Source organism: Pyrgilauda ruficollis, unplaced genomic scaffold (genome assembly GCF_017590135.1).
Source record: "Pyrgilauda ruficollis isolate IOZ18807 unplaced genomic scaffold, ASM1759013v1 scaffold158, whole genome shotgun sequence".
Lineage (NCBI taxonomy): Eukaryota > Metazoa > Chordata > Aves > Passeriformes > Passeridae > Pyrgilauda > Pyrgilauda ruficollis.
Window position 1 is genome coordinate 224,694 of NW_024514543.1, and position 13,711 is coordinate 238,404.

The 13,711-nt window shown below is 42.6% G+C and overlaps 1 protein-coding gene across 5 annotated transcripts in view; it reads left to right on the plus strand.

The window, feature by feature from the left end:
• The window catches only part of PAK1 (p21 (RAC1) activated kinase 1), a 101,845-nt gene that overhangs the window by 63,966 nt on the left and 24,168 nt on the right, over positions 1–13,711 (plus strand). For all 5 annotated transcript variants that reach the window (XM_041461909.1, XM_041461906.1, XM_041461910.1 and 2 more), the window contains 4 exons: positions 4,370–4,580; positions 9,389–9,489; positions 10,941–11,088; positions 12,215–12,252. In XM_041461909.1, the coding sequence (XP_041317843.1) occupies positions 4,391–4,580; positions 9,389–9,489; positions 10,941–11,088; positions 12,215–12,252 (477 nt within the window). In that variant the 5' untranslated portion in view covers positions 4,370–4,390. The remainder of the gene's footprint in view (positions 1–4,369; positions 4,581–9,388; positions 9,490–10,940; positions 11,089–12,214; positions 12,253–13,711) is intronic.

Consider the following 13,711-nt stretch of genomic DNA (forward strand, 5'->3'; position numbering starts at 1 on the left):
TTCCATGATTTCCAGGGCATGTAGATGTGACACTTGAGAGTGTGACACTTGAGAGTGTGTGGTTAACACAATGGTGCTGAGTTAATGCTCAGACTTGATGATCTTAGGATCTTTCTCAACCTTAATGATTCTGTGATTGTCTTTTGTGTTATATCTTCTTAACAAAAATCAGCAAACCTGCATGTATCTTTGCATCTGTGAATGTACTCTGAGCTCTTGGATGCCACTGTTGGCACCTGTGGGTGCTGTCTTCTCTTCAGTACTTCTGCTTGTTCTGTCTTCTGTCTTTTTCCTGTCTGCATAAGTGTTTTGTAGGTGTAAAAGGAGAGTTTCTCAGGTTTGCTGTTGGACACTGTTGACTCTGGGGCTCTGATATGTTAATGGGCTGCAAAAGTTGATGGGAAGATACAGGGGTGCATTGAAGGCAACCATAACTTGACTACAGCAGTCATAGATTGCAGTATGTAATAAAACTTTTTATGATTTCTGCATGCTGAAACAACTCAAACTTTCAGTATTCTCAAGTGTCTGCAGAAACAATAGTCCTACATTACAGCTATGCCTTCCTAGTGGTGTCTACGGAGTCTGGTTTGAGTGCTGGTATTTTAATATATGTAGTAGTTGAGAATAATTGTGTCTGCAGCTAAAATGTATTCCCTCATCTGACTCTGGCTGAAAGTTCATGTGCTGTTTCATTGCTTCCACTGTTCACTTAATCACACCGTGGAAACCTAAGATGGATTTCTCAAGGCAGAGTCGTGCTGGTGTGAAGAAGGAAATAACTCAGTGCAGCGCTGCTTTGCATTCCTGTTGGAATGGATTGTGCCGAGCTGGGTGACTCATTCCAGTGGCCTAGCGCTGATGTTCTGCCGGCTGGGGAAGAGGTTGCCTGGTGCTCTCAATTTGAGCAGCGCCTACATGAGGGGGTTTGTTTAAAGCCTGCTTACTTGTGAATTGGCAGGAGATTATTTTAGGAAGAAGAGAATTTGCACAGCCAGCTGGGCTGCACTGAGGGAGATGGCTACCTCTGTAACCACTTGGCATGGCTCTGGGCTCTCAGCTCTGGCTTGGGGGTGTAATTCTGTCAGGACAGGGTTTGCTCTGCCTGCTTCGAAGCCAATAGAAGTTGGAAGTATAATGATGTTATGACCTCTGTATTGCAGTGGGGGGTTCACTCAAGCAGGTTTTTAGTTTTCCCTTTAAATATATAGTGGCAGAAGGCTTTTGGGAACCCTCTAGTGCAGCTGTTACAGGGGGTAACTTCTGTGGAGTCTGAGTCTCTTAGTTTTGTGGATCAATGGGTTTCTCCCATCCCCCCCATCTCCAAACAGCTCATGTGACTCCAAACATAAGACTTTGATGAAGACAAACGTCTCTGAACTTGAGCGATGGAGGGAAAATGAGAGGGTGCACTATAGGCTTTGCCTCCAGCAAAGGTGCAGTTATCAAATAGGTGTGAAACAATATTGCTTGTAAAACTATGTAACTTCTCAGCAGTTACTTTCTCTTTCAGGGAATAATGTAAGATAAACAAGAGCTTGTACTGCTAGTTTCTATCCCTGCGGTAAAACAGTAATTCACTTGTGCACTATCCTTTCTGGCTGAGGGATTTTGAAAAACTTTCTTATATTGAAATAACTGAGAGCAGATGTCCCTGGGGTTTTGCACTATTGGAACTGAGAGGGAGGATGCTTGACATCCAGAGATTTTTCTTATACTCTTTTTTTTTGAGGTTTTTTCCTTATGTTCCTTTTTTCCTCCCAATGCTAGGCCAGCCTCTGCCTGTAATCTAGGGCTTTTTTTTTATTCTTCTTCTCACTTCTTTTTCTCCAGCCTGGAGCCACATATTGCTCTATTTTGGTCTGATGTTGCATCTGTTCCCCGACTTAGTAAACTTTACTCTGTTTAGTCTTTACTCCCTGTTTAGTTCTCTGCTTCTGACAGCAGGTATACTGACTTCTCAGCTCAGTGAGAGAGGGACCCAGAAGTGAGTCAGTCTCCATCCCAGCCATGCCTGCAGCTCCAGGAAGTCTGGCTGATCGGGGAATCTTTGGAGGCACCTTTATTCAAACCCCCGCTGGGGGTAAATCAGGCTGTTACAACAGCAAATGTGGTGCCACTCCTGGGGAGGTCTGTTTGGCAGGCACAGGGCTGCTAACATTCCTTTTCCTTCTGCTTCCCTGTTTGCAGTATATTCCTAGCACCTTCCTGACAATTTGCTCTTTGTTAGTTAAATAAGATCAAAGCAGAGAATGCATCTTTTATGGGACACTGCTGCTTATGTTGTTTTGAATGTTCAGTTCCAGCCACTGACACTGTGATGTGCAAAGCCCATGAGGAAGGCCTCAGTATCTTCATGTTTCACAAGATGCTTGTGCAGCAGTGGCTGCCAAAATTATCAGTTGGGTTTTAGCTTAGACTTTTTTCCACTGCTTAGGCAGGGAGAGTATTCATTTGCACCAACCACTTCATGGCTGGCACTCCAGCTGTCACTTAGTTCTGTTCTCTTTTATACCCGAGAATGGCATGAGGCTGAAGCTTGAGTGTGGGACATGCACAGGGCAAATGCGGGGACACGCCCAGACAAGTGCACAGATAATTTCCCCCCACCCCTCCCAAATGCCAAAGCTGTCCCACCATTAAAATCAATCCCCAAATGCTAGTCTGTCATTTAATATTCCTTTGCATAGCTGTATTGGAAGGAGACTGGGGCTAGGGTCAGACCTTTTACAAAGTTCCCTGTGTGTGAAGACTTGCCCAAAGCCTTGCAGGCTGTACAACACTGCCAACCCTCCCACTTAAGGGCAACTGTGAAGAAACTGGGAATCAATCAAGTGGAAGCAAAGGTGGAGCTGCAGGCCAGCCATGGCTTGGGCAGACGACAGGGAAACTCTGCTCTTGGCAAAATCTGGCACATTGCCGCTGAGTGACTTCTGTGGGCAGTGTTTGCCTGCCTTAGTTCCCCACAGCAGCGAGAGCAGTGTGCTCTGGGTCCAAAGCTTGCCAGTTACACTGAGGATCAGTAGCTTGGCTAAAGAAGACTTGGAAGGCTGGCTGGGTGCTGTGTGGACTGTGGATGTGCTGGTGAGATCTGTTCAGTGTGACTCTTGAGTCTCAGTGTCACACTGAGTCCAGCCTATGGAAAGCAGCTCCCTGGCCAGTCAGCAGTGATCTCAGCTTTATAACTAAACTTTTTACTTGCAGAGAGCAAACAGCTTCTGACTTTCTGCCACCCTGTAATTCTCCCTGAGTGGAACAACTTCCCTTACTGCCTCTGAAAGTGGTAAAGCTGTTGAATTGCTTTTTCCACCCAAACAGAAATTGTTCCCGCTTTGGTCTTTATTCAGCAGTTAACTCCCAACTTACTTTTGAAAGAAAACATAGTGCAGATGAATTCTAGTTTCCAGAAGGATCTTGCTGCAGCTGGGCTGTGCCCGGAGTAATGCTGATCTCATTTGGGTGGAACAAGTTAGCTGTTGCAGAATAATCTATTACCCTGTTCCCAAGCTTCCGTCTTTAAATCTGCACAGCAGGGATTATTTACTTATGGATTTAAGTGTGTGTTGGGGATCTAGTTTCGTTTGACCCTCCCAACAGAACAAAATGCAATCAACTTCCTGGCAGTTGGAGTTGCTCCTGAAGTGTGCAGTTACTGCAGAAAGGCCAGGGCTGCCTTGGCACAATCCAGGGCTGTGGCCCTGCATCTCAGGGTGGGTACAGCTCAGGGCTTTGTGGCCACCTCTGCCTCTGAACCCACTCAGCAGCTTTTTAGCAAAGGAGCCTGAGCAGCTGCATCAAAACTCTGAGTACAAACTTCAGTCTCTGTGTTGTGCTGTGCTGGAGACTGATGCAAACCTTTTGACATGATTTTTAGGAGAACTGGCATGGATCTGAGAGGTATTACAAACTCAGTAACTTGTTGGCTCCTCTCAGGTATCCTTACTCTTCATTGCATCATATTTACCCTCTCATCCTGCACTTCTGCTCCATGGTTTGCTTGAGAATTTGTTGTACCCTGAAACAGGCTTTTCTCAGTGACCAATAATGCAAATGCTCAAACATAGTCTTATTAACAGGAAAAAAAAAGGGATCTTTAGTAGAATTTGTTGTGCTGACACAAATTTTTATGCTGGATTTTTGTTGCTATCCTTATCCTTGGAATAGTTTAAAAAGCCTGTGGATGAGGCACATGGGGGTATGGCTAATGGTGTACACAGCAGTGCTGGGTTAATGGTTGGGCTGAGGTTGCAGATCCATCTGCAAATACCTGCTTGTGATTTACTTGGCAGTGTGTGGTTCTAGTCTACAATAAATAAATAAATATATAAATAATTGTGGCTTCTAACTTGTTTTCTTTTCCAATTCCCAGTAACGGCCTCCCCAACTGAAGATGTCTAACAATGGAGTTGAAACAGAAGACAAACCACCTGCTCCTCCAATGAGAAATACCAGCACTATGATTGGTTCGGGAAGCAAAGATCCCGGGACTTTAAACCATGGCTCAAAACCTCTGCCTCCCAATCCAGAAGAAAAGAAGAGGAAGGATCGGTTTTACCGATCTATTTTGCCAGGAGATAAAAGTACAGTATTTTATATCTTCTACTAAACCTTCTGTCTTGGTTGTTTCAGGGTATATAAGGTACTGCAGATATGTTGTTTCTAATGATTAATCCTGTGACATTTAATCCATCTCATTTTTTCATAGGATCATAGACTACTAGAATTATTTGGGTTGGAAGGGACCTTAAGGATCATCTTGTTCCAACTTACTTGTCATAGGAAGGGATAACTTCCACCAGACCAGGTTCCTCAGAGCCTCATCCAGGCTGGCCTTGAACACTTCCAAGGCTGGGGCAGCCACAGCTTCTCTGGGCAACCTGTGGCTGTGCCTCACCACCCTCACAGTGAGGAATTCTTCCTAATGTCTAGTTTAAACCTGCCCTCTCTTCTTTTTAATTCATCCCCTCTTGTCTTATCACTCCATGCCCTTGTCAAAATCCCTTTGCAGGTCTCTTTTAGGCCCCCTTTCTTGTAGGCTTTTTTTTTTGCCTTTCCCGTAAATTATGAACACTGTCCCTGAAAACCTGGACTAACTCTGGGACTAGCTCTTTTACTTCCCAGCTTGACCTGTCCATAATGTTTTTGAAAATCATAAGGTTTTGTGCCAATTACAAGCTGGCCAATAAAGTTGGCATTGGCAATTGGTGGAGAGCAGAGAGAGGTCTTTTGCTTGTTTTGTTGTTTTAAACAGCAAATAATTTGAGTTACACAAGACTAACATGCAATCTCCTACTAGACCTGTCATATTTTGCCTCATGGCAATTTACTCTGTTCTAATGTCTGGGTCAGGCATTGTCTACTTGGTTTTAAGAACAATCTGTCACTGAAAATTCTTGCATATTTCTTGTGATCTGAAGGAGTTTTTAATGTTCAAGGGACTGTAACAGATGGAAAAAGAGATAGGAACTGTGAACTGTACATGAAATTCTAATTTCTAGGATGAGGATATTTTAAAAAAAACCTCTCTCCTATGAATCTTTTGAAGTGATGCAAAAAAGAAAAAATCCCCATCCCCTAATATGTGCTGGTTTCTTTTTATATCTGACCTATTTTTTTTGGAGTTCCTCTTCATAATACATCAGCTTTTTCTGTATTGCAATGGTTTCTAAGCACTGGGTAACTAAAGTCAAGACTAAATATCTTCAACTCCCTGGCCTTCAGGAGGGAGGCTGCCTCCTAATTTTTATTAGTGAAAAGACTAATTGAAATGATAGCTTCACTAATTTAAATAAGCAAGGTGGTGGATCATTTTTCTACAAATCGAATGTGGAATTCATTATTATTGTCCTTATCTGATACTTTTGGCAACTTTGGATTGTTTTACAAATGTGGGGTTTTGAACCTGCAATCCAGAAACTCGTGAACTCAATGTCTGCCAGGTCTGGGTTAGAACTTGCTATTATGAGTATGAATCCTAAAAAAGCTGTAGGATTTTTGTGTTGACTTACTTAAGGGAGACGAGTTTTTAAATCTCTAGGATGAACTGTTCCAGAGATCAAAGAAATCACCTGAAACTTGTAAAAGGGAAAAAGAAGTAGAACCTGAAATGCTAGTTTGAGTTGGATTATGAAGGAAAGCTACAAACAGGGAGAAAAATGAAGGTTTGGGGAACATCACAGACAGACTGCGACTGATCCAATGCTGCCCATGTTTACTGAAGATTGGCCAACATGGCAGATGCTTCAAGACATGAGAGATTTTTGTTTAGCCAAGCCCAGCAGAGCCTTCTGTTGCAATACACCTGCCCAAACGAGAATGGTTGCTTCTGTCCTGTAATTCCTGTTGAGAAAAAAATTCCTTTAACACTGTCACCTTCACTTCAAATTGGTTGATTTCCATCTTATGAAAACTTCTTGTAGTCTCATGATGACAGCTAAATTCCTAGTGTGTCAGGCTGCTTGAATGTAGGGAAATTCTTCAGTGTTCAGAACACTTCTCTGGTTTGTGCCTGAAATAATTTGGGTGTTATTTTTTAGTTTTTATTTTTTTAAAAGGGAAGTTGGTTTCCATTCAGTTAGAGGAAAGTAATTTTGAGCAAATCTGTGCTAGCCCTGTACCTGAGCAGATGTGTTGTGTAAAGGACACATGGGGCATAAATCCAGAGCCTCATGCATGTTTGCACACTTGCATTGAACTGTACCCTTTGCCAAGCAGCTCTGGAGATGTCATGCTCTGCCTGCAAAATTTAAGATGTAATTTGTACTCCTCATTTCCTCTCTCCAAGCCTTAGCCACAAACCTGGTATTTAAAAAATCTGTTGGCTTAATACTGAGTGGGTCCTACCCAATAGGATGCAGAGCTTGTGTGACTTGTTGCTCTCAGTAGGACATGTGAATATTTTGAATTTTCCTGGGCTCAGGGGACTCGTCAGTGTCTAACTGAGGGTGTCAGTCTGGCTTGAATGGGGCACATTTATCTCCCTTGAACTTTGCTGAGCTCAGCTGCAGCTTCAAACAGAGGCAAGATTTTACCCACAAGGTGACCGTGTGCAGCAACCAGGAGCCCTTTCCATGGTGACTGGGAGCACTTTACTCCATGTTAGCAGTGGACAAGACCTTTCTCATCTCAGTGTGCTTCAGCATGGCCACACTGCACGGTCAGACATCGTGCTTCACAGCTGCAGCTCCAGTTGCCAGAACATTGCAAGGAAAATTTATGGGAGGCTCTTGTAACAGCATTGAACATGGAAGGCTGTGAATGAGAAGGTGATGAGGTGTTTGTGGGAATAAAGCCTTTGGTGGTGGTAGGTAGGTAGTCTGAAATATATTATTTCTCTTTTGTATTTTTTTTTTTTAGATTAAGATTCTTCAAGTCTTTTTAGCTCATTGCAAGGATAATGAAATCACTTGAAAGGGACATTAGTGTTTAGCAAGACTGGGAGTGCCTTTCTCTTTAGTTCTTTTTCCCTTATACCACCTGCTATGACATAAATATTTACTTACAAAGTCAATTGTATTAATGGTTTAATAATGGTTAGGCTTCTGGATCTGTCAGATCTGCCTGAATGTGGAAATAAAATAAAAAAACCAAACCACCTAAGACTTCTGGACAACAGCTTAATGCCCTTAAGCTTTGTTTAGGAGTACGTTCAGCTCAGGTGGCAGCTGTCCTGGACCGTGTGTGGGTGTTCATTGTCCGTGTGGAGCTCTTGCACAGTGGTGCTGGTGGAGGTGTCCTCTTCTTCCTCACCTGAGCAATGGGCTTCTAGGCTGAGATGACACCTCAGTCTTTGGCTTGGAAGAGTGCACTGATCCTGTAGGCAGACCTATGGAATATGGTGGCTCTGGTGGCACTCTCTGCACCTCTTTGCCTCTTGTTTCCATCCGGCGCTAGTGGTGCAGCAGCCTCTGTGCTGCAGATGCTCACCATCTGCTAACCAGCAGCTGCTCCTGTCTCCTCCTCGCTCCCTTCTCAGGGATGGCTCCTCCAGCATTGCTCTTTTCCCCTTGGCAACTCTGTCGCTCCTCTGTGACTCAGCTTCTCTCATTCTCTTTGTTTGAAAGAGGGATCAAAAACAATCTGTTCCATCTTTGTGTCCCAAATGGAGCATCTGATCCTTTTCTTTCTCCAAAATTACTCTGTACAACTGTAGCTCTGTAATGATACAGAGAACAGTGCCAGAGCTGGCACTGAAGGAAATGGAATTCAGTCCTTTGGGGCCAGCCCTGAGCCTCTCTACACAACCAACCACAGCAGTGTCTTAAAGAATTTCTACACTGAGTGTTAGCCTTGTAGGCTTCTCAAATACCTGGGGTTTGGCATTCACGTTGCCAAAAGTGCACTGGGGAATGTCAGCCACAAAACAAATTCTGTTTGGCTTTGGATAAAAAAGGGGAGCAGCTGGGAAATGTGAGTGGTTTGCTCACCTTCTCCTGGCTCCGCTGATTTTATAACTGCAAGCAGCAGCAAAGCCGACTCGAATGTGGTTCTTCCTTAAACTAATCGCAATTTCTTGAATACAATAAATACTAAAAGGAAGGTAAAGTCTTTAATATATAATGAATATGGATGAACTTAATCCAATGCATAATGATAATCTTGTTTGAAGACCTCAGTTTAAAATTTGCAGGGTGCATCTGCTTTGATATATTTCCTTCCCTGTTTCTTTATGACTTCTGCTCCTCACCTGCCAGATTCTGCTATCTTGCTCATGTCTTCAAAGCTGGTTATTAAAACCATCTTTAGTTCATTTTGTGAGCAAAAAAAAAAAATAGAAGTGCTTTTGCTCATAAGATTTCATAGCAGAATCCCACATTATATTTGGGTTTCTTCACAAACTTTTGAGGAAGTAAGATGAAGGAAGCAATTTCTAAGCAGTATTTGTAGTTAAGTTTGTCCCTGGCTTTTGTACAAGAGGCAAGCATATATTTAAAAGCACATAACATTGTTTTGTTGGGTTTTTTTTAAAGTTGCTTAAAACAACAAATAAAAATATGTGTTCAAAATGGACTGGCTTCCACTTACTGCCACTGTAGAGCTTTTGACTCTGACCTGTGTAAGTTTGAGTGAATATTTCAGGTAAATAGCTCTCATGCTGTTGAGTCTAGGTATATTAGTTGATACCTTACATACTGAAAATATCAGTTTCCTTCTTTTATGCTTGTCCTGTGTTACAGGATTTTTATTTCTGTTGTCCACTCACTGTGGCTGCTCTTAAGTGTGGAAAGAAAATTTTTTAACTTGCTGTTTGTCTGCTTCAGATCAAAATCCTATGACTAGTAAAAATGTGGGGGGGTGATTGTGTAGGTGAATTAGAAGCTGTCGGGGAGATTTTAGTTCTTGATGCTTGTATGGATTTTTTTATTGTTGTTGTTTTTATCTCTTGCAGCCAATAAGAAGAAAGAGAAAGAGCGGCCGGAGATCTCCCTCCCTTCAGACTTTGAACACACGATTCATGTGGGGTTTGATGCAGTCACGGGAGAATTCACAGTAAGTGAAGCTGGAGGAAAAGAGAACTGTGTGGTTTAGCTTATTGCTAGGAGGAGCCAGGGCCCATTAATCTTTTATATATTAATGCTGGAAGGGCTATTACCATCATCTAGTTTGATCACATTTGAAACACATCTGCAGAGGTTACCCACTAATTCATGCTGAGAGACTGTCAAACTTGGCACATCCCAGGTGCTCAGGCTGCCAGCCAACTTTTCCTTTCCTGGTTTTTTAGCTGCTGTGGTCAGCTAAACATGGTATATCTCTCCTCCCTTCCCTTCTCTTCCCCTCCCTTCCCCCTCTAGAGCTGAAAGAAGTCTATAGCATAGTCTGTGTCCCCGAAGTGGGGTTCTGAGAGTTTTCCTTTGGGAGGCACACAGCTGTGTGCAGCTACTTAGGAGAGAGCATGTATGTGCTGCCCTAAGGCGAAATGTCAGATGCTTTTATGTGTGATGGGTTTTTTTTCTTTATTGACTGTAAAATACTATAAAGACAGAGTTGTATTTCATCATCATCATCATCATATTTTCACTCTTATTTTGGTTATGAGGTAGTATTTCCTAGCAGCAGAAGTTGTTTGTGAACAAGGTGTTTTACCTGTCTGGAATATGCTGCTTTTTCAGGGACTTTATTCCCCTACCCTGAGTCATGTGCACACGTGTGTTTTGCATGGCAGCCTCTAGACTTGCCCAGGTTACCCCACCTGTACTAGTGGGGCATTACCTGAGAGGTGTGTCCAGCCATCCTTTCGAACAGCAAGGATAACTTCATTGCTCATGGATCCCAGTCTCTGCCACTTTGTCCGTACAAACTGTTATCCCTGCTGGTGAGGAAAGGCACAAGCCTGGCTGTTTCCCAGGTGTGTTTATTTTCTGGCTGAAATGATGTCCCTCTAATGAAATTCTGAACTTCAGATGTGAAGTTAACATCTCTGCTCTCCCAGCTCTGGTTATAGAGGGCACCACACTGCTGTTACCAAAGATCTCTAGTGCTACCAGAAGACCCAAATGGGTGTTGCATGTCCATTGTGCTGGGGGCTATGCAGTGCATGTTAATTCTATAGTCTTTCTTGAGTATATATAAGTATGAATACCTGTGCATAAAGGATTTTGTGTTTTGTTTTGTTTTTTTTCTCGAGGCTTTTCCTGAACTGCAGTAATTGGTTCTTCTCCTTTCTGGTTTTTGAATTTTGGTCTGCAAAGGACCTGGGAGTTACCCAGAGACCCAAGAGCAGAGTGACATTTACATGTCCAAGTGTGATTTGTAACACAGGCAGTGGCTAGGGAGGCACGCATTCACCTCTTTTTCTTTCCTCTGATCTTTTGCCCTCTTTTTTCCCTATTTCCATCTCAACAATGTGTAAATCCAGAAGCTGAGGCAGAACTGTGGCAGTGGGCTTATGTTTTGTGCACAAGACCAGCTGTGTGTTACCAAGGTGCCTCTTCCCACAGGGAATGCCAGAGCAATGGGCACGTCTGCTGCAGACTTCCAACATCACCAAGTCAGAGCAGAAGAAGAACCCCCAGGCAGTGCTGGATGTGTTGGAGTTTTACAACTCCAAGAAGATCTCCAACAGCCAGAAGTACATGAGTTTCACAGGTACATGGTGATGGTCTCGTGTGGCTGCTTTGTCCAACTCTCTGTGGTTAGGGCACGTGGGGCTTTTGTTTAATTGACAAGTAGGTCTCTCTTTTCAAGGATAACGTGAATGAGATTCCCTGGCTGCTCAAGCACCCTTCTTCCTTTAAAATGTTTTTCTGTTAATCTGGATGCCCAGCATAGCTGCAAAAGAGGAGGTCAGTCAGCTGGCTGAGCCTCCCAAACACATACTTTTTCTGATGCTCACAGCCAGCATCTGGAAGGCAGATCCCAGACTGCTGGGGCTGGGTTCCCCCTGATCAAAGTCCCTGAAGAAAACAGGCAGCTAAATTTTGCACCAGTTTCAGTTTGCAGGGTGGGTGTGGATGTTGTTTTTGTGTACTTGGGGTGAGAGTCTCTCTGCTCCCATCTGCCATGGTTGAGGAATGGGCCTCAGCTGCTTGGGTGCTTGAAAATTACTGGCTGGGCTCCTCTAAAAGTTGAAACTGCCAAGGTTTTGTGCCTCTTTCTATGGGTTATCTGCCCTCTGAAGGACATCTGCAACCACCACTCCTTTTCCTTTCAACTGCAACTCCTTCCCTTTCTAAATATTAACCCTTACTTTGGTTCTTTTGGGGGGATAGAACCATGTCACCAGATCTGGTACTTATTAGGAAGGCTCCAAGCAGGGATAAAAACACAAATATTCCCCATATGTGCCTGGACAGTCAAATGAGAAGCCCATTAGTTGACTTGTGGGGTCCTCTCTGCTATTCCAGGAAGTTTCGGTGGCTGAGACTACTGAACATTTTGCTGTCAGGAGTCAGCTGCAGTGCCTCTGCTGGGGACTTAGTCCATTTGTAGTATTTTGTGCACATGGATGGAGGACAATATTCATTCAGGTTTTGCTCTGGGCAATTCCACCCTCTTGCTGCAGGGATTTGTGACCCCTGCATTGGTCTGCATTCATTTACCTTCTGTTCCTATATCTTCCAGGGTTCAGCTGGTCCTGGGAAGCTGCAGTTAGGGAGCTAAGTTGGGGAGCATCCTTTTTTCCTGTCTTTTCTAAAGAGAGGTTGTCCCTTACTCCTCTCTCCACTGCTGCATTTAGAACTCATTTCTAATGACATTATTATCTGTCTTTCAGATAAATCAGCCGAGGATTACAATTCATCTAATACATTGGTAAGCCTCACATTCTGTCTAGAGTTTGGGGATTAAAAACTTGCAAAAACTAGTTAATTACATGTAAACTTGTAGATTGCTTAGTGTTTTAAAATCTGAACTATGTATATTTGTATTGTCAGTACATGTTTATAAAAACAGGCATGCTCCTTTCATTTTTTTCTTTGACTGGTGGGGAATAAAGCGGCATGCTCCTTTCATTTTTTTTTTTTTTACTGGTGGGGAATAAAGAAGACAGCAGTAGGATTTCTAGTGAATAGGGAATTAGTGAATGGAAATGAGTGAATTAATTAGTAGCAATAGCTCTGTTTTCATAGAAGTTGGTCTTTTCCTATACCTAGAATTTGATAGCCACTCTGCTGTCAGGGTTTATTTCTCTATAAACATCTGTTTTATAACGAAGTTTATTTACTAACCTGTGAGGTCTGATTTACTAAAGCTAATGTTGATTAACCAGACTAATCTCTAGCAGAACAGGAAATAAAAGGTTCTCCTCCTCTCTGCTTGACCTTTACTCAGTCCTTGCCAGGGCAGGCACCACTCCTATTTGCTTTGTTAGGAGACATGATAAATTTTTGTGTGTGCCTGTGAGATGGAAGAAACAAAACTTTCAGTTTAAGATGGTTCATAAAGCCCCACAATTCCCTCAGCTCTTGTTTTCTCACGGCCATGTCATTACCTAGAATAGGCTTGTTCTTCTCCCTTCCAAAGGCAGCTCATTCAGATCTGATCATTTAGGACTCTGTAAAAAGAAAAGAAAAATGTTTCTGCCATTGTTCATTATTACACATCACTGTATGTCAGTCCTCAGAAGTTTCAATATCTGAGGTTGGATTTTTAAGTAAATCCTGACAAAAGCAGTAGTTACCAGTCTACTGAGATACCCAATGCCCTCCCTCAGGCCAGCCTCTAATTTTGGGGATATTCAGGAAATTCCTAGTACATAGTTTTTCCTTGTTGTTTTTGACAAGCTAGGTTTTTGTGTTATGTCAAGTGTATTTTGACAATTATTTGTCAGGATGACGATGATGACTTCAAGTGTTTTAGGCTCAGTGAAATACTGTGTTGCTTTCCCCCTCTTTCTGAAGATTTTAATATTTTTCCCCCCACCACTCTTAGGGAGGTGATGATGCACAAACAGAACTGGTCTAGTGGGTTGAGGACCATACCAAGTTTATTTTGAAATGTTTGTAGTGTAAAGGATGTAATGAACTTCAAATCCAGTTTCATGTGGATAAATTTAAGTCACTTTCATTCCTAATCACAGTATTGCAGAAAATTCCAGATAAATTTTTAACCACTTATAAAACTGTTTTTAAACAAAATAATTGTTCCTATTTTTTCCATATTTTTTTATTGGAAGTAATTTAAAAAGAGATTTGAAAAGGTTTTGCCAGATTCTGCTTCCAAATCTCACATTAATTAATTAGTTCTCAATCACCATATCAGTGGCGATGCT